The sequence below is a fragment of the Simochromis diagramma genome, unplaced genomic scaffold (genome assembly GCF_900408965.1).
Source record: "Simochromis diagramma unplaced genomic scaffold, fSimDia1.1 OVJJ01000685.1, whole genome shotgun sequence".
In the NCBI taxonomy this organism is placed as follows: domain Eukaryota; kingdom Metazoa; phylum Chordata; class Actinopteri; order Cichliformes; family Cichlidae; genus Simochromis; species Simochromis diagramma.
Window position 1 is genome coordinate 11,099,260 of NW_024387477.1, and position 23,334 is coordinate 11,122,593.

Sequence of the window (23,334 nt, forward strand, 5' to 3'; positions counted from 1 at the left end):
TTTTCTGTTCTTATCCCAGTCTGCGTTTGCCTCATTTTACCTGTTTAAAAAGGGAGTATTTGTAATCAGGTAACCCCTGGAGTCTTTTTTAAAGGTCAAAAAACTATTTGTGATGGATTACTGGTGATTTTGGATAGAACCATGGAACAAAGAAAACGCCAGTCGGAAATGAGGAGAGGATGTCTGGTAATATGTGTAGCTGCTGTGCTTTTGTGGACTGTAGCCTCAGCGCAATTACGATATTCGATCTCTGAAGAAGTTAAAGAAGGAACTATAGTTGGAAACATAGCAAGAGATCTGGGATTAGATAAAAACGCGTTGAAAGACCGGAAGTATCGGATTGTTTCAAGTAACGATGATCCCCCTTTCTACGTAAATCCAAACGATGGCGTTCTGTATGTGAGTCGGAAGATTGACAGAGAAGAGGTGTGCGTGCAGAGCAGTGCGTGTGTGATAAATGTGAAAACAGTGCTAGAAACCCCACTGGAGGTCCACTATGTTGAAGTGGAAGTTTTGGATGTAAATGACCATTCACCTACTTTTTCGGAAAATAGTGCTACACTGGAGATTTCAGAGTCAGTGTTGCCCGGGACACGATTTCAGCTTAAAGCCGCCCGGGATCGAGACAGTGGTCAGTTTTCAGTGCAGCGATATATAATTAGCAACAACGAACATTTCCGTTTGGAGGTTAAGGATAAACGAGATGACGTAAAAATACCAATTTTAGTTGTTCAAAAATCTTTAGACAGGGAAACTGCAAGAAGCCATTCACTAATAGTGACAGCACTTGATGGGGGTAAACCGCCGAAATCTGGTAACATGAATATTCTCGTAAATGTTTTGGATATTAATGATAACGCGCCTATTTTTTCTAAAGACGTTTATTTAGTGACACTAAATGAAAATGTTCAGGTAGGAACACCAATTATTCAGGTAAATGCAACAGACTTGGATGATGGCCCTAACGGAGATGTGGTTTACTCATTTAGCAACAGTATGCATCAAAACATATTAAGCATTATTGATATTAATTCACTAACAGGACAATTAACTGTTAAAGGTTTAATAGATTATGAGGAGCAGGACGGATATGAAATAGAAATCCAGGCATCAGATAGAGGCCTGGCTCCTCTAACCACAGAAAAAAGTGTAAATATTAAGATAATTGATGTGAATGATAACGCACCTGAGATTGAGGTAACATCATTTTCAAGCTCAATACCAGAAGATTCCAGGCCGGGAACTACAGTAGCTCTTATTAGTGTAAATGATTTGGATTCTGGTCTTAATGGAAAAGTGATCTGCAGTGTAAATGAAGATGTACCGTTCATTCTATCAACATCCGTAAAAGACAAAATGTTTTCATTAGTGATCAAATCCCCTCTGGACAGAGAGAAACAGTCACAATACGAGTTGACAATAACGGCAAAAGACGCAGGTCAGCCTCCGTTATCATCTGAAAAGACAATAAGTGTTACGGTGTCAGATGTGAATGACAACAGTCCAGAGTTTTCACTCAGCCCATATACTTTCTATGTTACTGAGGGGAATAATCCAGGAGCTTCAGTGTTTTCTGTTAAAGCCTCTGATCGTGATGAGAATGACAATGCGCGCATTTCCTATCATATCATCAGAGATGGAAGTGAGGATAATAAAGTCACTTCATTTCTAAATATAAACTCTGAAAATGGGGAAATTTTAGCGCTGAAAAGTTTTGATTTTGAATCGCTGAAAACTTTCCAGTTCCAAGTTGTTGCCTCAGACTCTGGAACTCCGTCACTAAACAACAACGTCACAGTCAACGTCTTCATCCTGGATCAGAACGACAACGCTCCAGTCATCCTGTATCCACTCAGCTCCAACGGTTCTGCTCAAGGCGTGGAGGAGATTCCCCGAAACGTCAACGCAGGACACTTAGTGACTAAAGTCAGAGCCTATGACGCTGATATAGGATATAACGGCTGGTTGCTCTTTTCACTGCAGGAAGTGACTGACCACAGTCTATTTGCTTTGGACCGCTATACAGGACAGATCAGAACACTTCGCTCATTCACAGAGACAGACGAGGCTGAGCATAAACTGCTAATACTGGTCAAAGACAACGGCAACGTTTCTCTCTCAGAAACAGCTACTGTGATTGTCAAACTTGTGGAGCCCAAAGAGGCTTTTGCAGCTTCTGATGTTAAAAGTGCAGCAAAAGATGATGAGGACAGTAACGTGATATTTTACCTCATGATAACTTTGGGCGCAGTTTCTGTACTTTTTCTCGTCAGCATCATCGTGCTGATTGCAATGCAGTGCTCCAAATCCATAGACTATACTTCTAAATATCTGCCAGAGACTAATTATGATGGGACACTGTGTCACAGCATCCAGTACAGATCAGGGGAGAAGCGGTACATGCTAGTTGGACCCAGAATGAGTATAGGATCTACCATAGTACCTGGCAGCCATGCAAATACACTTGTGCTTCCCGACAGGAGGAGAGCATCCGAGGAGGTAAGACATTTGCGTCACATTTCCTGGTCTCAATCCTTACATTTGTTTTATTAGTAGTGCGTCTGGAATGAAATTAATGGCATGCTTCGTAACGAAATAACCATTTATGACGACAAGGTCGTGAATATTTACTATTCTTAAAGTAATCAAAAACAACTTTTGCAATTTGTGTTTGAACAGTGATGAACGTGGGATTTTTTTTTCACAATCTCCACTGTTTCTCTTCTTTTAACAGTTTCCTTCTCTTCTATTCCCAACCTTCTTTTGCTTAAAACACTGGCATAAATGAAATAAGGAGCCTGAGCAATCCAAAAGCCTCAGCATGTGTCAGGCAGCACTGTAGTGCACAGCAGTAGCAGTTCTTTATTGGACTCGCTTGATTGAGTTTCTATTGAACTGAAATATTTTTTTATACTTACTGATGTTAACGCAGCTTGTTGACTCATATCACTTAATTTTGTCGTGTAATAACTGTTTCTTGTAAAATGTTATGCAGACCCTTCTGATGTTTTTGAGATTTGTGTCACTTTTTTTGTCAAACATGAAAAAATCTGTTATAATATTTTTCCCTGCAGTGAGAACGTAGATCGGGTGGTGTCAGTGTAATCCAAACAGGAAGCCTTGCACGAGTTTCCCACCAGGGTTGTTTGGTTCCATTTTTTTTTTCGCGGCAGTTGTTGAGCTTACTACCGTGTTTCTTTGGCATTATGTCCGTCATTGTAGACAGAAGATGAGTATTTTCATATAAGGAACGTTTGGATTCTGTCGTTATGTTGCAGCAATCGATTATCTGAAGGCATACTTGTGATCTAGGGTGTAACCATGGAACAAAGAAGACACGAGAGGCGAAGTGGGAGAGGATCTTTCCTTGGCTGCATGGCTGCTGTGCTTTTGTGTACTGTGGCTTCGGCGCAGATGCGATATTCAGTCTCGGAAGAGGTTAACGAAGGGACTGTGGTAGGAAACATTGCAAAAGATCTGGGAATAGATAAAAGCACGTTAAAAGAGAGAAAGTATCGGATTGTTAATAGTGATGTAGATCCCCTTTTCCATGTAAATCCAAATGACGGTATCCTGTATGTGAGCCGGAAGATTGACAGAGAAGAGGTGTGCGCGGAGAGCACTTCGTGTTTAATAAATCTGAAAACTGTACTAGAAAACCCGCTGGAGATACATTACGTTGCAGTGGAGGTGTTGGATGTAAATGACCACTCTCCTCGTTTTCCACAGGAAGAGAAAAGGCTGGAAATTTCAGAGTCTGCGTTACCCGGTGTACGTATACCGTTACAGCCCGCACGAGATCCAGACGGCGGTCCTTTTACCATTCAGCAGTATAAACTTAGCTCAAACGACCACTTTCGGTTAGAAGTAAAGGATAAGGGAGAAGATGGGAAAATACCAATATTAATTGTGCAGAAATCTTTGGATAGGGAAGCAGCGGGAACCCATTCATTAGCACTGACGGCCCTGGATGGGGGCAAACCTGCTAAATCTGGAGAGATGACAATTCTAATATATGTTTTGGACATTAATGATAACGCACCTGTTTTCTCCCAAGATGTTTATTCTGTTACGCTTAATGAAAATGCTCCTGTAGGTACAGTAGTCGTCCAAGTGAATGCAACGGATTTAGATGACAGTCAAAACGGAGATGTCGTTTACTCATTTAGCAGTGTTGTTCATTCTAGGTTATTGAAGCTTTTTGACATAAACCCTGTGACAGGTGAGATAACTGTAAAAGGGCTGATAGACTATGAGGAGAAGGACAAATATGAAATTGAAATTCAAGCTTCAGATAAAGGTCTTGCTCCTCTATCAACACAAAAGAGTGTAAATATTAAGATAGTTGATGTGAATGACAATGCGCCTGAGATTGAAGTTACTTCATTTTCCAGCTCAATCCCAGAAGATTCCAGACCTGGAACTACAGTAGCTATTATAAGTGTAAATGATTTGGATTCTGGTCTTAATGGAAAAGTCATTAGTTCCTTAGGTGACAATGTTCCGTTTGCATTGTCACCATCTTTACAGGACAAAATGTATTCATTAGTGACCAAATCCCCTCTGGACAGAGAGAAACAGTCACAATACGAGTTGACAATAACAGCAAAAGACGCAGGTCAGCCTCCGTTATCATCTGAAAAGACAATAAGTGTTACGGTGTCCGATGTGAATGACAACCGTCCAGAGTTTTCACTCAGCCCATATACTTTCTATGTTACTGAGGGGAACAGTCCAGGAGCTTCAGTGTTTTCTGTTAAAGCCTCTGATCGTGATGAGAATGACAATGCGCGCATTTCCTATCATATTATCAGAGATGGAAGTGAAGATAATAAAGTCACTTCATTTCTAAACATAAACACTGAAAATGGGGAAATTTTAGCGCTGAAAAGTTTTGACTTTGAAACGATGAAAACTTTTCAATTCCAAGTTGTTGCCTCAGATTCGGGAACTCCGCCACTAAGCAACAATGTCACAGTCAACGTCTTCATCCTGGATCAGAACGACAACGCTCCAGTCATCCTGTATCCACTCAGCTCCAACGGTTCTGCTCAAGGTGTGGAGGAGATTCCCCGAAACGTCAACGCAGGACACTTGGTGACTAAAGTCAGAGCCTATGACGCTGATATAGGATATAACGGCTGGTTGCTCTTTTCACTGCAGGAAGTTACTGATCACGGTCTCTTTGCTCTGGACCGCTATACAGGACAGATCAGAACACTTCGCTCATTCACAGAGACAGACGAGGCTGAGCATAAACTAGTAATACTGGTCAAAGACAACGGCAACGTTTCTCTCTCAGCAACAGCTACTGTGATTGTCAAACTTGTGGAGCCCAAAGAGGCTTTTGCGGCTTCTGATGTTAAAAGTGCAGCAAAAGATGATGAGGACAGTAATGTCATATTTTACCTCATGATAACTTTGGGAGCAGTTTCTGTACTTTTTCTCATAAGTATCATCGTGTTGATTGCAATGCAGTGCTCCAAATCCACAGACTATACTTCTAAATATCTGCCAGAGACTAATTATGATGGGACACTGTGTCACAGCATCCAGTACAGATCAGGGGAGAAGCGGTATATGCTCGTTGGACCCAGAATGAGTATAGGATCTACTATAGTACCAGGAAGCCATGCAAATACTTTAGTGCTTCCTGATAGGAAAAAGACATCTGAGGTAAGGCATATTTAAATAACCTTTTTCCCAAAACCTACTCTAAATGCATCAATATGCACCAGGCACAAACTGATTTGTTTAGTGTGAACCTTTATTTTATGACAAATGTATGTCAGAAAAAAGACATTATTATTTCAACACAGACTAACAAAAAAACAAGAAAAAAAGAAAGAAAGAAATATATATTTTTTTAATTTACCTGAATCTATAGGTTTTACTGAGTCTTGACTGATTTGGATAACTTTTTAGTTAAAATGATGACGGGATTGTGATCATGGTAAAACTAAGAATTCTTTTGATGATTTGGCATGACATGGATTTGCTGCTTTTAAGTAGAACTTTTAACATTATGCACAATACTGTTTATTTCTTTGACAAAGCATACTCTATGGTATATACTTTTCTATGGCCTTAGCATACTTTTAGAAAAAGGCGTACTCATTTGTTTACCTTGGCAAACTTTGTGTGGTGTGTGTTGGTCACTACATTTTCCTTTATGATTAGGAGGTTAGTAGGTCTCAGTTGCTTGAACTGGACAAGAACAAATAGACGAAACGTCATTGTCTGTCTTTTCATGCTGTCTTCATGTCCTTTTTCTTGAACATTATCTTTCATAACCCAAGATGACCATATTTTCTCTGGTAGTAGCAGATAAGATCAGTCTGCAAACAAAACTGACTGAATGTACTGTAGCAATAGACTACAAAAAGTTAAAATTCCTCTGGTGACTTGTGTAGGAAATGTAATATTGTCACAAAATGTAGCTAGAAATTCTTGAAGTTTATGGCATGTGCTGTCCATGGTCCTGACCATGTTTATGCTCACTTCACAGTAAACAGTCCCAACAGAGCTCTATTAGCTGTAACTGATATGATATATAAATCAAATTTAATGACATGAAGTAATTTAATTTACTGGGCATTTAGAGGGAATCTTCTCCACACTTTCAGATACTTTTTTTCTTTGAGCGTTTTTTCAAGAGTGCACTACCTTATAATTTATTTACAAATACCCCTCAATTTATGTCGAAAACTTCAAAATAAGAATAACACATGAGTTTTAACTTTCGATTTAGGTTTCACATAGTTCTGATTTTCTGTAGTGATTGTTTTGCTCACAAGGTGTCAGTATAGTGAAAAGAGGCAGCATTAAATGTGTTTTCTATCGTTGCATTTTGGTTGAGCCTCTTGATAGCGTCCCGGTTTGGATATTAAAGCAGTCGTTTCTGAGCTTAGGAATACGCTGTTTGTGCTTATGCTCGTTTTAGGAAAAGGGTGATTATTCTTTACTCATGGACGATTTGTATTGGATCGCTGCAGTGCTGGGTTGCTCTTATAAGTGACACTAATGCTTTCGGGTGTAACCATGGAACAAAGAGGACATGAGAAAGGAATGGGGAGACGACGCCATGTGATCTGCATTGTTGTCCTGTTTTTGTGGAGCTTGGCGTCGGCACAATTGAGGTATTCGATCTCAGAGGAAACTAACGAGGGGACGGTTGTTGGAAACATCGCAAAAGATCTAGGATTAGATAAAAGCACACTGAAAACAAGGAAGTACAGGATTGTTTCTAGCGGTGCTGAACCCCTTTTCCACGTAAATCAGAACGATGGTATCCTGTATGTGAGCCGAAAGATTGACAGAGAAGAGGTGTGCGCAAAGAGCAGTACGTGTGTGATAAATGTTAAAACTGTGCTAGAAAACCCACTGGAGGTCCATTACGTAGGAGTAGATGTGCTCGATATAAATGACCATGCTCCAGTTTTTCCAGAGGAAAATAAAATACTGGAGATTTCAGAATCCGTTCTACCCGGAGCACGATTTCAGTTAAAACCTTCAGGGGATCTAGACAGTGGTCAGTTTTCTGTGCAGCAGTATAAACTTAACAACAACGACCACTTCCGTTTGGAAGTGAGGGATAAAGGAGATGATGGTAAAATACCTATACTGGTTTTACAAAAAGTACTAGATAGGGAAGCAGCGCACAGTCACTCATTGGTGCTAACCGCACTAGATGGGGGGAAGCCACCAAAATCTGGAGACATGAACATTTTGGTAAATGTTTTGGATGTGAATGATAACACGCCCATTTTCTCAAAAGATCTTTATTCGGTTAAGCTCAATGAAAATGCTCCTGTAGGTACAGAAGTCATACAAGTGAATGCAACTGATCCAGATCACAGTCAGAACGGAGAGGTAGTTTACTCATTTGGCAACAGTGTGAGTAATAATGTGTTTAACCTTTTTGATATTGACCAGTCAACAGGAAAGATAACTGTAAAAGGTCTGCTAGATTATGAGCAAAAGGATAAATATGAGATTGAAATTCAGGCGTCAGATAGAGGTTTCGCGCCGTTAACTACGGAAAAGAGTGTAATTATTAAGATTATTGATGTAAATGATAACGCACCGGAGATTGAGGTTACTTCATTTTCCAGCTCTATCCCAGAAGATTCCAGACCTGGAACTACAGTAGCTCTTATCAGTGTAAATGATTTGGACTCTGGAGTCAATGGAAAAGTTATTTGTTCCTTAGGTGATGATGTTCCGTTTGCATTGTCACCATCTTTACAGGACAAATTGTATTCATTAGTGACTAAATCCCCTCTGGACAGAGAGAAACAGTCACAATACGAGTTGACAATAACAGCAAAAGACGCAGGTCAGCCTCCGTTATCATCTGAAAAGACAATAAGCGTTACGGTGTCCGATGTGAATGACAACAGTCCAGAGTTTTCACTCAGCCCATATACTTTCTATGTTACTGAGGGAAACAGTCCAGGAGCTTCGGTGTTTTCTGTTAAAGCCTCTGATTGTGATGAGAATGACAATGCGCGCATTTCCTATCATATTATCAGAGATGGAAGTGAAGATAATAAAGTCACTTCATTTCTAAATATAAACTCTGAAAATGGGGAAATTTTAGCGCTGAAAAGTTTTGACTTTGAAACGATGAAAACTTTCCAGTTCCAAGTTGTTGCCTCAGATTCTGGAACTCCGTCACTAAGCAACAATGTCACAGTCAACGTCTTCATCCTGGATCAGAACGACAACGCTCCAGTCATCCTGTATCCACTCAGCTCCAACGGCTCGACTAAAGGCGTGGAGGAGATTCCCCGAAACGTCAACGCAGGACACTTGGTGTCTAAAGTCAGAGCCTATGACGCTGATATAGGATATAACGGCTGGTTGCTCTTTTCACTGCAGGAAGTGACTGACCACAGTCTCTTTGCTTTGGACCGCTATACAGGACAGATCAGAACACTTCGCTCATTCACAGAGACAGACGAGGCTGAGCATAAACTGCTCATACTGGTCAAAGACAACGGCAACGTTTCTCTCTCAGCAACAGCTACCGTGATTGTCAAACTTGTGGAGCCCAAAGAGGCTTTTGCAGCTTCTGATGTTAAAAGTGCAGCAAAAAATGATGAGGACAGTAATGTCATATTTTACCTCATGATAACTTTGGGCGCAGTTTCTGTACTTTTTCTCGTCAGCATCATCGTGCTGATTGCAATGCAGTGCTCCAAATCCACAGACTATACTTCTAAATATCTGCCAGAGACTAATTATGATGGGACACTGTGTCACAGCATCCAGTACAGATCAGGAGAGAAGCGGTACATGCTAGTTGGACCCAGAATGAGTATAGGATCTACTATAGTACCTGGGAGTCATGCAAATACTCTAGTGCTACCTGATCGGAGACGAGCATCTGAAGAGGTAAGACATTTATGTTGGAGAACGGAATAGTTTGCAGTCATGTGATATTACTTCATTTACCTTCTATAACGTCACAGAAAGGCCTTTGGACCGGCCGTTATTCACTGTCCGTTTTCCTGAGATAGTATTCATGTCCCGATTTGAAAATTATTTTAAAAATAAATTTAAATACTATAAATATTTTGTATAAAAATATCAGAGTATTAGTATTTAAAGTTATTATCTGGAAACATCTAACGTTTTTCAGAATCTAATTCTACTGTCTCCACTTCTAATTAGCTAATGAGGAAAAGTGATTTTCAGATTCCTCTAAGCCTGTAAGTCAAAGTAAATAAAGATGCTCATTTAGAATTACCTGGAAACAGCTGCAGTATTTTGACTTTCTTGCAATACGCAACGAATTCGCACGGTGTCAGTGTGCTGGCAAAAGACAGACTGTATCTTGTCGTCATTGCATTAGGGTTCCACCTTTTTATTATCTTCTCGGTTCCCTACAGACAGAATAAGTTGAATGGGCGCTGCGATCGTTTTATAAATTGTCCGGATTTGTTACGTCTTTTGAAATAAGCATCTCATAGGTATGTGCGTGTTGGACTTATGACACCGTGACTTACACCGCGAAGAGTTGGTTCATTTTGTTTTAATGATGGGACAAAGAGGATGCGAACGAACGTGGATGAAAGGACGGAGTGTTGTGTGCTTGATCGCTATGCTTCTGTGCGGTGTGGCATCGGCTCAATTAAGATATTCCATTTCTGAGGAAGTTGAAGAAGGAACTGTGGTTGGAAATATAGCAAAAGATTTGGGATTAGAGAAAAGCACACTAAAAGGCAGGAAATACCGGATTGTAGCCAGTGCCATAGATCCTCTTTTTAATGTGGATCAAAACGACGGGATCCTGTACGCGAGGAGAAAAATCGACCGGGAAGAGGTTTGCGAGCGGAGCAGTACTTGTACAATAAATCTGAAAACGGTGCTAGAAAACCCACTGGAAGTCCATTATGTTGCTATAGAAGTGGTGGATTTAAATGACCATTCTCCCACATTCCCTGAAAAAGAGACAACACTGGAGATTTTTGAGTCTGTGCTACCAGGCGTGCGAATTCCGCTGCAACCCGCACGAGATCCAGACAGTGGCCCCTTCTCTCTTCAGCAGTATAAACTTAGCTCTAATGACCACTTCCGTTTGGAAGTTAAAGACTCAGGAGACGACGGTAAAATACCTGTACTGATTGTTCAAAAATCTTTAGACAGAGAGACTGCAGGAAGCCACACGCTCATACTAACGGCCATGGACGGAGGTAAACCTCCGAAACTGGGTACTATGAATATTCTAGTCAGTGTTTTAGATGTAAATGATAATGGCCCCATTTTCTCTAAAGATGTTTACACAGTGATGCTTCATGAAAATGCTCGGGTAGATACAACAGTCATTCAGGTAAACGCAACAGATTTAGATGATGGACCCAACGGGGATGTGGTTTATTCGTTTAGCAATGGCGTGAATCGTAAATTCTTTAAGCTTTTTGATATTAATCAGAAAACAGGTGAGATCATTGTAAAAGGTTTAATAGACTATGAGGAGAGAGACAGATACGAAATTGAAATTCAGGCATCAGACAAAGGCCTGCCTCCTATGGCTACACAAAAAAGCGTGATTATTAAGATAGTTGATGTGAATGATAACGCACCTGATATTGAGGTTACCTCATTTTCCAGCTCTATCCCAGAAGATTCCAGACCTGGAACTACAGTAGCTCTTATCAGTGTAAATGATTTGGACTCTGGAGTGAATGGAAAGGTTATTTGTAGTGTAATTGATGATGTCCCTTTTGTTTTATCACCATCTTTACAGGACAAAATGTATTCATTAGTAACCAAGACAACTCTAGACAGAGAGAAACAGTCACAATATATAATAACAGTAGTTGCAAAAGACGGTGGCCAACCATCGCTATCATCTGAAAACACAATAAGTGTTACGGTGTCCGATGTGAATGACAACAGTCCAGAGTTTTCACTCAGCCCATATACTTTCTATGTTACTGAAGGGAACAGTCCAGGAGCTTCAGTGTTTTCTGTTAAAGCCTCTGATCGTGATGAGAATGACAATGCGCGCATTTCCTATCATATTATCAGAGATGGAAGTGAAGATAATAAAGTCACTTCATTTCTAAACATGAACTCTGAAAATGGCGATATTTTAGCGCTGAAAAGTTTTGACTTTGAAACACTGAAAACTTTCCAGTTCCAAGTTGTTGCCTCAGATTCTGGAACTCCGTCACTAAGCAACAATGTCACAGTCAACGTCTTCATCCTGGATCAGAACGACAACGCTCCAGTCATCCTGTATCCACTCAGCTCCAACGGCTCGACTAAAGGCGTGGAGGAGATTCCCCGAAACGTCAACGCAGGACACTTGGTGACTAAAGTCAGAGCCTATGACGCTGATATAGGATATAACGGCTGGTTGCTCTTTTCACTGCAGGAAGTGACTGACCACAGTCTCTTTGCGTTGGACCGCTACACAGGACAGATCAGAACACTTCGCTCATTCACAGAGACAGACGAGGCTGAGCATAAACTGCTCATACTGGTCAAAGACAATGGCAACGTTTCTCTCTCAGCAACAGCTACTGTGATTGTCAAACTTGTGGAGCCCAAAGAGGCTTTTGCAGCTTCTGATGTTAAAAGTGCAGCAAAAGATGACGACAGTAACGTGATATTTTACCTCATGATAACTTTGGGCGCAGTTTCTGTACTTTTTCTCGTCAGCATCATCGTTCTGATTGCAATGCAGTGCTCAAAATCCACAGACTATACTTCTAAATATCTGCCAGAGACTAATTATGATGGGACACTGTGTCACAGCATCCAGTACAGATCAGGAGAGAAGCGGTACATGCTAGTTGGACCCAGAATGAGTATAGGATCTACCATAGTTCCGGGTAGCCATGCAAACACTCTAGTGCTTCCTGATAGGAGACGCAGCATCTGAAGAGGTAAGAAAGACTTTATTTAAACAGTTGTTTTGAGAGTAGTTCACAATTCTCAGACACTCCAAAAAATACTGACTCAACATATTTAGAGCTTGAATTCCGTTGATATAAATATGTTCAAAGTGCTGCGTTAAACTTTCTCTTTATAACAGCTGAATAGAAACAGAACATAAATTTGTCGTGTGTATTCATCACCCAAAGTAGCTGTGTGTGTGTTAATGAGATCGTTGTTGTATCTGTTTGCTAACAAGTAACGAGCTGATCTGTTAAAATCATAAATTAAACTACAGTTAGTGTGCTGTGGTTTAATATTAATGTTTATCCCTTTTGCCTTTGAAACTGAAAATATCTAATAAATCAGAAACAGACAACCTTTCGACTGAACATGAAAGATTTAATTTTAAAAATTCAAGAAAAAAATAATTGCTTTTCAGAACTAGAACACCTGAAACATTTCTTTGGTAGTTTTCCCACTTTAGAGGCCCCTGACAAAACTGTAGCAGATTTCAAGGAATTGCAGGGAACTGAATTGTATCACTTTAGTTACTGGGTGTTATATATTTTCCAAATGAGGAAACCACAGTGATGACCTTTTAGAATGATGGGCGTGCTCAGAGCAAATTATGGCGCAATTTCTGACGTTTAAAAGACATTATCGATAATGACACCGTGTTTTAATACATATAATGCTGTCTTATTGTCGTTGGATAGTTAAATCTATAACGCGCATGTTTATTTAATTCCCATAACATTTATGTGTGCTGAAAGTGTATCAGACTTTGTCGGTGTGCGTCTGCCTGTGGTCGGTAGTGTTGCTGTCCGTAGTGCTGAAAGTTGTTTCAGTACTACAAGCCTTTTTATTAGAAATAATACAGAAATAACTCATATAGATTTCCAAAGAAGGAACCTTACAAATCATCGATAATATATCTTATTCTTAGCAGAACGCTGTTTTGTTTCCTGCAGTTGCCAAATAGTTTTGTTGCTTGAATTTAGTTGATTTTATTTCATTTCTTAGGTTCACGGTGCTGCAATAACGTTATATATCGCATGGTGTCGGTGTAATTACAAATGTTTTCGTCTTTTTGTCGTCACCAGCTGGTCCAGCCCTGTATTTTGGCATTTCGTGCAACGAGCTTAAATAAGAAATCAGCTGCTTGTCGTTCTCGGTGGTGTGCACAGATAGGTTTAATTTATGGAGAGCAGGTTAAAAGGGAACCCTGCTGCACTTTATTTGTAAACGACACAATAATTGATCCTGAAGTCATAATTTTATTCTGCACATAATGGAACAAAGAGGACGGCGGACGTGGATCGAGCGATGGAGATGCATAGTCTATGCGGTGGCATTGGTGATGTTTGGGAGCGAAGCCTCGGCTCAGATCAGATATTCCATCTCTGAAGAGGTTAAAGAAGGAAGTGTTGTTGGAAACATTGCGAAAGACGCGGGGATTGATAAGGTTACGCTGAAGGAAAGAAAGTACCGCATTGTTGGCAGTTCAAAGGAACCCCTTTTTCATTTGAATCAAGACGACGGTGTTCTGTATGTGAGCAGGAAAGTGGACAGGGAAGAGATTTGCGAACGAAGACTCGATTGTGTAATAAACCTTAAAACAGTGCTAGAAAATCCTCTGGAAATCCATTATGTGACCGTAGAGGTGGTGGATGTAAACGACCACTCCCCCATCTTTCCAGAGAAAGAGAAACGACTTGAAATATTTGAATCGACGATACCGGGTGCAAGATTTCAGCTGCAACCTGCACGAGACCCAGACGGTAGCCAGTTCTCTGTTCACCAGTATAAACTAAGTCACAGTGATCACTTTCGTCTGGAGTTAAAAGATAGAGATGATGGTAAAATGCCATTTCTAGTTTTACAGAAGCAGTTAGATAGAGAGGCTGCGAGAGAGCACAAGCTTCTCCTTACCGCTATTGATGGGGGGAGACCGCCAAAGTCTGGGAACAACGCAAATACTGATTGAGGTACTTGATGTTAACGACAATGCACCTGTTTTTACACAAGATGTATACTCTGCTACGCTGAATGAAAACGCAGCCCCCGGCACGTTAGTCATACGGGTGAATGCCACAGATTTAGATGAGGGAGCAAACGGTAAAATTGTTTACTCTTTTGGTAAGGAAGTAGAAATCAAACTGCAAAAACTGTTTTATATAGACTCGAGCACGGGGGAAATTAAAGTGACTGGTGAAATTGATTACGAAGAAAATGAACGCTATGAAATTGATATAAGAGCGTCTGATGAGGGGACAATCCCTTTATCAACAGACAAAAGTGTGATAATAAAGGTAATCGACCTGAACGATAACCCACCCGAGATTGAAGTCACGTCATTTTCTAAGTCAGTTCCCGAAGACTGTAGGATTGGAACAACAGTAGCTTTGATCAGCGTGAATGATTTAGATTCAGGTCCCAGTGGGAAAGTCTCCTGTTTCATACCTGAGGATGTTCCTTTTGCTATATCGCCATCCCTCCAAGATAATATGTACGCCATAGTGACCAAGTCACTGCTGGACAGAGAGGAAAGGTATTTTTATGAACTTACAGTTGTTGCAAAGGATGCTGGTGTTCCATCACTCTTAAATGAAAAGACAATAACTGTGGCGATATCAGACGTGAACGACAACAGGCCTCAGTTTTCAGTCAGTCCTTACATATTTTACATCACTGAAAATAACGATTTAGGTGCACAATTATTTTCAGTAAAGGCGTCCGATTGTGATGATAGTGATAATGCGCGTATTTCATATCACGTTTATCGGGACAACAGCGAAGGCAGTATGGCATTGTTTTTAAATATTAACTCGGAAAGTGGAGATGTTACGGCGCTGAAAAGTTTTGACTTTGAAACGATGAAAACTTTCCAGTTCCAAGTTGTTGCCTCAGATTCTGGAACTCCGCCACTAAGCAACAATGTCACAGTCAACGTCTTCATCCTGGATCAGAACGATAATGCTCCAGTCATCCTGTATCCACTCAGCTCCAACGGGTCTGCTCAAGGTGTAGAGGAGATTCCCCGAAACGTCAACGCAGGACACTTGGTGTCTAAAGTCAGAGCCTATGACGCTGATATAGGATATAACGGCTGGTTGCTTTTTTCACTGCAGGAAGTTACTGACCACAGTCTCTTTGCTTTGGACCGCTATACAGGACAGATCAGAACACTTCGCTCATTCACAGAGACAGACGAGGCTGAGCATAAACTGCTCATACTGGTCAAAGACAACGGCAACGTTTCTCTCTCAGCAACAGCTACTGTGATTGTCAAACTTGTGGAGCCCAAAGAGGCTTTTGCAGCTTCTGATGTTAAAGGTGCTGCAAAAGATGATGAGGACGACAATAATGTGATATTTTACCTCATGATAACTTTGGGCGCAGTTTCTGTACTTTTTCTCGTCAGCATCATCGTTCTGATTGCGATGCAGTGCTCCAAATCCATAGACTATACTTCTAAATATCTGCCAGAGACTAATTATGATGGGACACTGTGTAACAGCATCCAGTACAGATCGGGAGAGAAGCGGTACATGCTAGTTGGACCCAGAATGAGTATAGGATCTACCATAGTTCCGGGTAGCCATGCAAATACACTTGTGCTTCCAGATAGGAGACGCACATCTGAAGAGGTAAGAAAGGCTTTATTTTAACAGGATTGTTTTTTTTAGAGTAGTTCACAATTCTCAGACACTCCAACAAATACTGACTCTACATATTTAGAGTTTGAATTCGGCTGATATAAATATGTTCAAAGTGCTGCGTTAAACTTTCTCTTTATCACAGCTGAATAGAAAAAGAACACAAATGTGTAGTGTATATTCATCACCCAAACTGAGTATGAGTATAGGATCTACCATAGTTCCGGGTAGCCATGCAAATACACTAATGGTACCTGATCGGAGAGGGTCATCTGAAGAGGTAAGAATGTCTCTCTTAATTGGAATATCTCATGAAGTAAAATTAACATTAATATGTTTTTGGAGGTGCTTGAACGAGATGATTTTGTTCATGTTGAAAAGATGTCGAGTGCACTTTTCCCGTGTTTTGCTTGACCCCTCGACACGAAGTTGAAGCTTTTAAACACTATTTTTATTTATCTGCATTGTAACGTCAGCTCACATGGTGTCACTGTTTGTGAAAATTAACGACTCCCGACTGTACGTCTTCTACGTCAGTAGTTTTGCGCTACAGTGTTTTCTCGACAGGGTGCACTTGTGCTTTGGGGGGCAATGGCTTTAAATCTTTGATACCCTCGGAAACATTATGTTTCTGAATCCTGGAATATTTGGTTTTCATCAGTTCCAGTGTTTCGGTGTAAATTCATATTTCAATGTTTAACCGTCCTGTTCCTATTATTTTACTTATTCTGTGAATTCGCCATGGCACGACAGGGGATGCGGAGTATTGTTGGAGCGCCTGGTCGTCTTTATTGTTTCGTTGGCTCTCACTATGAATTCTTCTTCCGCACAGCTGCGATATTCTATTCCCGAAGAGCTAACGGTGGGTTCTGTTGTTGGAAATATCGCTAAAGATTTAGGGATGGATCACAGTGCTTTGCATGCTAGAGGATTTCGCATCGTTTCTGGATCGACTGAACCCCTGTTTCAACTCAACAGCAACGGCATAGTACACGTTAACAGAAAAATAGACCGAGAAGAGGTGTGTGAACGGATAACCACCTGTATTCTGAACATAAAAACTGTGCTGGAGAATCCCTTAGAGGTCCACTACGTCGGCATTGAGGTTTTAGATGTAAATGACCATTCTCCCACCTTCACGGACAACCAGACGCATTTAGAGATATCCGAATCTGCTTTACCTGGGGCGCGATTTCAGCTACAAGGCGCCCGTGATCCAGACAGCGACATGTTTTCTGTTCAACAATATAAGCTCAGTCAAAATGACCATTTTCGTTTGGAGGTTAAGGATAGAGAAGAGGATGGCAAAATTCCTGTTTTGTTTTTACACAAAGCGCTGGACAAAGAGGCTGCGCGAAGTCACAGATTGCTTCTGACAGCAGTTGATGGAGGAAAGCCCGCTAGATCAGGGACGATGGAAATTATTGTTAATGTTCTGGATGTGAATGATAATATGCCAGTTTTTGCCAGAGACTCATACACTGCTGTACTTGATGAAAATTCACCAATTGGCACAACTATCGTACAAGTAAATGCCACAGATTTAGATGATGGTTTAAATGGGGAGGTGGTTTATTCATTTGGGAATAATGTAAATAAGAAATTACGTGAAATTTTTGAAGTCGATAGCAATACAGGTGAAATTATTGTGAAAGGGCCCATAGACTATGAAGAAAAAGACCGATATCAAATTGATATTAAAGCTTCTGATAAAGGGCAAGTCCCCCTGGCAACAGAAAAAAGTGTTAAAATAACTATTGTGGACTTAAATGACAACACACCTGAAATTGAGGTGACATCCCTTTCAAGTGCAGTCCCTGAGGACTCCAAACCAGGAAGGACAGTAGCACTGATAAGTGTGAATGATAAAGATTCAGGAGTAAATGGAAAGGTGATGTGTTCTGTAAGTGAAGGTGTACCTTTCATATTAACGCCTTCATTACAAGAAAATATGTACTCTTTAGTCACCAAGTCAATGCTGGATAGAGAACAGCAACCCAAGTATGACATAAGAATTGTTGCAAAAGATGCTGGAAACCCGCCACTGTCATCTCACAGGATAATAAGTGTGATAATATCAGATGTGAATGACAACAGTCCAGAGTTTTCAACAAACCCATATATGTTTTATGTGACTGAAAACAATGCTGCTGGAGGATCTTTATTTTCTGTCAGTGCTCATGACTGTGATGAGGGTGATAACGCCCATATATCATATAATATTATGAGGAATGCTGATGAAAAATTGACATCATTTCTAAGTATAAACCCCGAAAATGGAGAAATTGTGGCATTGAAAAGTTTTGATTTTGAAACAATGAAAACTTTCCAGTTCCAAGTTGTTGCCTCAGATTCTGGAACTCCATCACTAAGCAACAACGTCACAGTCAACGTCTTCATCCTGGATCAGAACGACAATGCTCCAGTCATCCTGTACCCACTCAGCTCCAACGGTTCTGCTCAAGGTGTGGAGGAGATTCCCCGAAATGTCAACGCAGGACACTTGGTGACTAAAGTCAGAGCCTATGACGCTGATATAGGATATAACGGCTGGTTGCTTTTTTCACTGCAGGAAGTGACTGACCACAGTCTCTTTGCTTTGGACCGCTATACAGGACAGATCAGAACACTTCGCTCATTCACAGAGACAGACGAGGCTGAGCATAAACTGGTAATACTGGTCAAAGACAACGGCAACGTTTCTCTCTCAGCAACAGCTACTGTGATTGTCAAACTTGTGGAGCCCAAAGAGGCTTTTGCAGCTTCTGATGTTAAAAGTGCTGCAAAAGATGATGAGGACAGTAATGTCATATTTTACCTCATGATAACTTTGGGCGCAGTTTCTGTGCTTTTTCTCGTCAGCATCATCGTGCTGATTGCAATGCAGTGCTCCAAATCCACAGACTATACTTCTAAATATCTGCCAGAGACTAATTATGATGGGACGCTGTGTCACAGCATCCAGTACAGATCAGGGGAGAAGCGGTACATGCTAGTTGGACCCAGAATGAGTATAGGATCTACTATAGTTCCGGGTAGCCATGCAAATACACTTGTGCTTCCAGATAGGAGACGCACATCTGAAGAGGTAAGAAAAACAATTTTATTTCTAGGCAGTTATGCTATAATTTTAATCAGAAATAAGAAGCTGATCCTACGAAATAATCTACTCAACAGGAACCGTCAAGAAGCATTAAAAAAATATTCACTGTGTGAAATAAGTAGGCTGTGTGTTGATAAAACGCCTTACATGTGGTTTTCTGGTTAGTTCTCACGCAGTCCAAACTTCTAATTCATAAGCAAATTGAACTGTTGCTTCTATGCCGTGTCTATACCATAATATGGTGCTCTGCTTTTGAAGTTTAAAATTATTTATAATACTAATATCACCCAAATATCCAGTCAGACACTTATTGTGGTTTGCATGTATTTATGTCTGAGTCTGAATGAAAAACTGTGAGCTTTGCGCTGTATACACTTGTTTTGTTTTTTCCATCTTTAATTGCATCTATATATCCTTCCTGTCTATGAGGTTTCTTACATGGGCTTAAAGCAACTGAATGACTGGCTATGAGATTTCTTGTGGTTTGTGCTTGCTGATGCTGTTGAGGTGATTCAATGGGCCATGAATGGCTGGAGCTAAGACAGAGAAGAGCAGAGAGTGCCTGAGGCGGGTGTGCAGTGCATCACAATGTGCAGCAAGTCAGGTGGGGTTGTTTCAGCAGGGATGTGAATTCATTCCAGGAGTGAAAAACAAGCAATATAATTTCACTATTTTTTTATTTGATTGGTTTGTTGTGCTTTGGAATTGAGAAATACTGATGTAGAAGACTGTATATTTAGCACACTGCACACAAGCTTCAGAGTGCATGATCCCCTTTGACTTACTGAAAATAGGTCACATTCTATGACATGTGCGAAGGTCTGCAAGCTAGAGTCTGAGAGGTGATTCTCTATCAAATATTGTGTGTTGCCCATAGCAACACACTGGGAGATCCACCTCTCAGACTCTACTGGTTTCCACAGACTAGCATGCACTCAACGGTCTTAGCAACAGCAGTGGAAGAGGATGAACGAGGGAGGGATGGAGAAAGCAGTAGAGTAGGGGGAGGGGATGTGGCTTTTGTACAGCTCATCTATAGAAACCTCACAATATTTGATAAGAATTGGTTTATGTCTATATAAACTCGTGGATTATAATACCACATTCAGCACTGTAAATTAGGAAGAACATGCTGCAGATAGTAAAGGAATAGCAAAGGCAGGAATATTCTAGCTTTTAATTAGATATTTTATAGTATGGAGGATAATCTATTCACCCAAAAAACTGGGTCAACGTTAGATTCCCTACACAGGAAACTGACAGTAAAAAAGCACATTTTAAATTATAAACATATATGTCTGTGCTGAAAACTGGTGCTGTATGAGAAGCTACTGAGCAGCATGTGAAATAAAGCAGCAAGCTAAAGCTTGAATACAGGAAGGTAAAGGATCGGTTCAGATTCAGAGTAAGAGAGGCTGGCCACACTTTCTCTGCAGTTCATCTGTCCAGATTTATTTAGCTCTGCTAGCAATAACTGCCCCTCTGAGCGTATGTGTGCATGAATGAATATTTTATATGCACGTGTCCATGCGTGAGTGTGAGAGAGATAGAAATCAGGCTTTGTGTGTGTGTTGCAGCACAGCAGCAATGCTAAGCTGTGCCTGGACAGCAGATGCCCAGAAAAGATGTGATTAAAAATGAGAGCATCTCATTAAAACTAATAAGTGCTTGTAAATGTCATTGCATCACAGACTGTGAGCTGATTGCATGTCTTTTAAAGAATTATAGTGTATTTTTATTTATTTTATTCCTGCGCCATCATAGTTTGTTTTTTAATAGTTAGGAAAAAAACAGATGGTAAGAGGAGTGGATGAGCTGTAATTACTTTAATGCAAGCACATGGGATGCACCTTTGTTGTACAGTAAATAAACAATTTTTAATATGTATATTACTATTGCAAAAACAGATGAAAAAAATGACTCCTGCATTTGAAACTTGCTGATCTTAATTTAGTTTGATGTAAGAAGACGTAAACTGTTTACAGTTTTCATTCTGTATGCTCTCCTCTGTGGGGGTGTGGCTGCTTGCTCCAGTGGCTTTGTCTGTTTGCTTGGCTGGCTCAGCAGATCTCTGCAACTGTGTTTGCATGCGGTATGTCTACACAAAATGTTATCTACAGTGCAGTTACCTAAGTGTGTCTGTATACATTGCTTTTATTGAATAGGTGACAGCACGTTCCTCATTAAACTGCATTCATTGCAGTTTGGGAATGTTGTAAGAAGCCAATCATGTACAACAGTAGTGTGTAGTCATTTCAGCAACTTTCCTCCTATTTACCTTTCTTTTTGTGTCTTTTCTTCTAAAGTAACACATAAAATGCTGACAGCTAAACACACTCATATCATGCTTCACTCTACTTGCCTTTGCGTTTTAACTTATTCTGCACCTAATCTTCTGCACCTAATCCCTCTCTCAAATTTTATGAAAAATAACCTGCATTCTTTTTTTTTCACTGTCAATTTGCTGTAAGTTTTGTTTTCTGCTTTTATAGCAATGAGTGTTCCATCAGTATACTACTCCATGCAGTGCTCACTGTTCTGCCTCTGCTCTGAGGACTGCTTATCCTTCCTCTTTTTTTGCAGCTTCTCTCTCTCTCCCTCTCTCACTCTCTCCCCTTTCATACTGATTTTGCTCTCAGTAGTTCCCTTCCCCCTTCCCACTCTTGGCCTCCTTTTCCCACTTCCTTGTTTCTGTTCTTCCTCTTCTCCTTCATATGGTGCACTTCTTTATTTCCCGGGTGATATTTGACTTGCTTTCTGCAATCTTTCTCTGGTTATGCCACATGCTCTTAAGCTGTGTGCTGCTGTGCCTCATGCCTGTAGGGTCATAGCAGTGGATGCTGAATGTGCTGTTGTATGTCAGTAGGGCACATTCTCCCTTATTGCTCCAGCTTTGTATGAAGACGCCGCCACTCACATTGAGGTCAGCAGCAGTGATGGTAATCTAATTTTGGACACATAGTGCAGTACAGCAAAAACAGCTACCATCATCATGTTCACACTTTACACATGCACACTTGTCCCCATAGATGCACATGCAATATCACATCACTGATATCACCTACTGTGTCTAATCCTCTTTATTCAAAGGCACTTTCACAGATAAACTGACTGGTGTGTGTGTGGGTGGGGTGTGTGTGTGTGTGTGTGTGTGTGTGTGTGTGTGTGTGTGTGGGTGGGGGTGGGGGTGGGGGGGTAGACACTTAGTGAGTTTCCTTCCAAGTAAGCTTTCATGTTCTTTATTAACTTCCGACTTTTCTCAGATGCTGCTGTTGTGGAAAGTCCTACAGCACACAATTCTTTCTTAATAACAGCCTTTATTACAGAACGGCAAGGTGTGAGTCTTCACCAAGTGCCGTTACACTACTTGAGTGTTATACCCCAAAATGGAAAGGGGGGACAAAACATGATCACAAATGTTTGTTTGTTCAGGAAATAAGAAGGCATGCACAATTTTAACTTTGCTAAAACTGAATTGTGAAGTTGAGTAATGATAAATGTATTTTATGTTTAGCAAAAACTTAGGTAACTGGAACTGTATTTAAAAATAATCAGGTTAACTTATGACAACTTCAGCCTTTTAAACTGATCAAATGCATCTAATATTTTTGTTTAATTAGACTTTTCTTGAACTAGTGCACAAAACTCTGCAACAATACCTAAAATACAATACAAAAAATAACTTCCATGCTTGTTTATATTTTATGATGAGCATACTAAGTAGATTCACATTGTTATTGAACTTTTTTTTCTTTCACTGGACATTGATTTTTATTTTTAAGGTGCAATCACTTACTGTTGATTGGAGATTTGCTTTTCACTGCAGAAAAACTGATGTGGCTCAGTGGAAGAATTCAAGCAACACATTGACTTTGACAGTCTGGTTTTTATTAGTGTTGAACTGAAGCACGTGATTTGTAGATGTTTCCAAACAAGTTGTCTGAGCTGCTATTTACTACGTATCTCTGCTATGAGTGCTTGTGTTCATATCTGTACTTCCTCTTAGTAAACATTTAGGCAATATGGTGCTGGTTAATCAGGAGCTTAATGTCAATATCAACAAGCATTGCAGCAATGCATCTTTTAGTGTTCTTAGTAAATAATCTGTTTGTTGACCTCTGTGTGCTGCACTTTGAACACAGAGTGTCAGAGAAGGGCTGAACGAAGATGTGTTTTGTG

At 40.4% G+C, this 23,334-nt stretch overlaps 3 protein-coding genes across 18 annotated transcripts in view; all 3 read left to right on the forward strand.

Annotated features, from left to right (window-relative positions):
* Nucleotides 1-23,334, forward strand: part of LOC120724318 (protocadherin alpha-C2-like) — a 213,299-nt gene that overhangs the window by 62,352 nt on the left and 127,613 nt on the right. Inside the window, exon 1 of one of the 15 annotated variants that reach the window (XM_040016468.1) lies at nt 16,837-19,140. The exons of the other annotated variants lie outside the window; for them this stretch is intronic. Within the exon in view, the coding sequence (XP_039872402.1) occupies nt 16,864-19,140 (2,277 nt within the window). The 5' untranslated portion in view covers nt 16,837-16,863. Of the gene's footprint in view, nt 1-16,836; nt 19,141-23,334 lie in introns of those variants that run through there. 15 annotated transcript variants of the gene reach the window in all.
* On the forward strand, nt 116-16,078 carry LOC120724335 (protocadherin alpha-10-like). Its single transcript, XM_040016487.1, has 2 exons — nt 116-432; nt 15,126-16,078. The coding sequence occupies exons 1-2, from the start codon at nt 142-144 to the stop codon at nt 16,062-16,064; spliced, it is 1,230 nt and encodes a 409-aa protein (XP_039872421.1). The 5' UTR covers nt 116-141; the 3' UTR covers nt 16,065-16,078.
* LOC120724329 (protocadherin alpha-8-like) lies at nt 5,683-13,673 on the forward strand. Of its 2 annotated transcripts, XM_040016479.1 has the most exons (2): nt 5,683-8,172; nt 11,177-13,673. In XM_040016479.1, the coding sequence occupies exons 1-2, from the start codon at nt 7,024-7,026 to the stop codon at nt 12,395-12,397; spliced, it is 2,370 nt and encodes a 789-aa protein (XP_039872413.1). In that variant the 5' UTR covers nt 5,683-7,023; the 3' UTR covers nt 12,398-13,673. The 2 variants fall into 2 exon arrangements, with proteins under 2 accessions (XP_039872413.1, XP_039872414.1); XM_040016480.1 differs by lacking the exon at nt 5,683-8,172 and having other exon boundaries at nt 9,435-13,673.

Coding starts and splice junctions, on each gene's coding strand:
- LOC120724335 (XM_040016487.1), top strand. CDS start 142: ATGGAACAAAGAAAACGCCAGTCGGAAATGAGGAGAGGATGTCTGGTA. Junction 433..15,125: donor TTGACAGAGAAGAGGTGTGC/GTGCAGAGCAGT, acceptor TTTTCAGTAAAG/GCGTCCGATTGTGATGATAG.
- LOC120724329 (XM_040016479.1), top strand. CDS start 7,024: ATGCTTTCGGGTGTAACCATGGAACAAAGAGGACATGAGAAAGGAATG. Junction 8,173..11,176: donor CTCTTATCAGTGTAAATGAT/TTGGACTCTGGA, acceptor AGTGTAAATGAT/TTGGACTCTGGAGTGAATGG.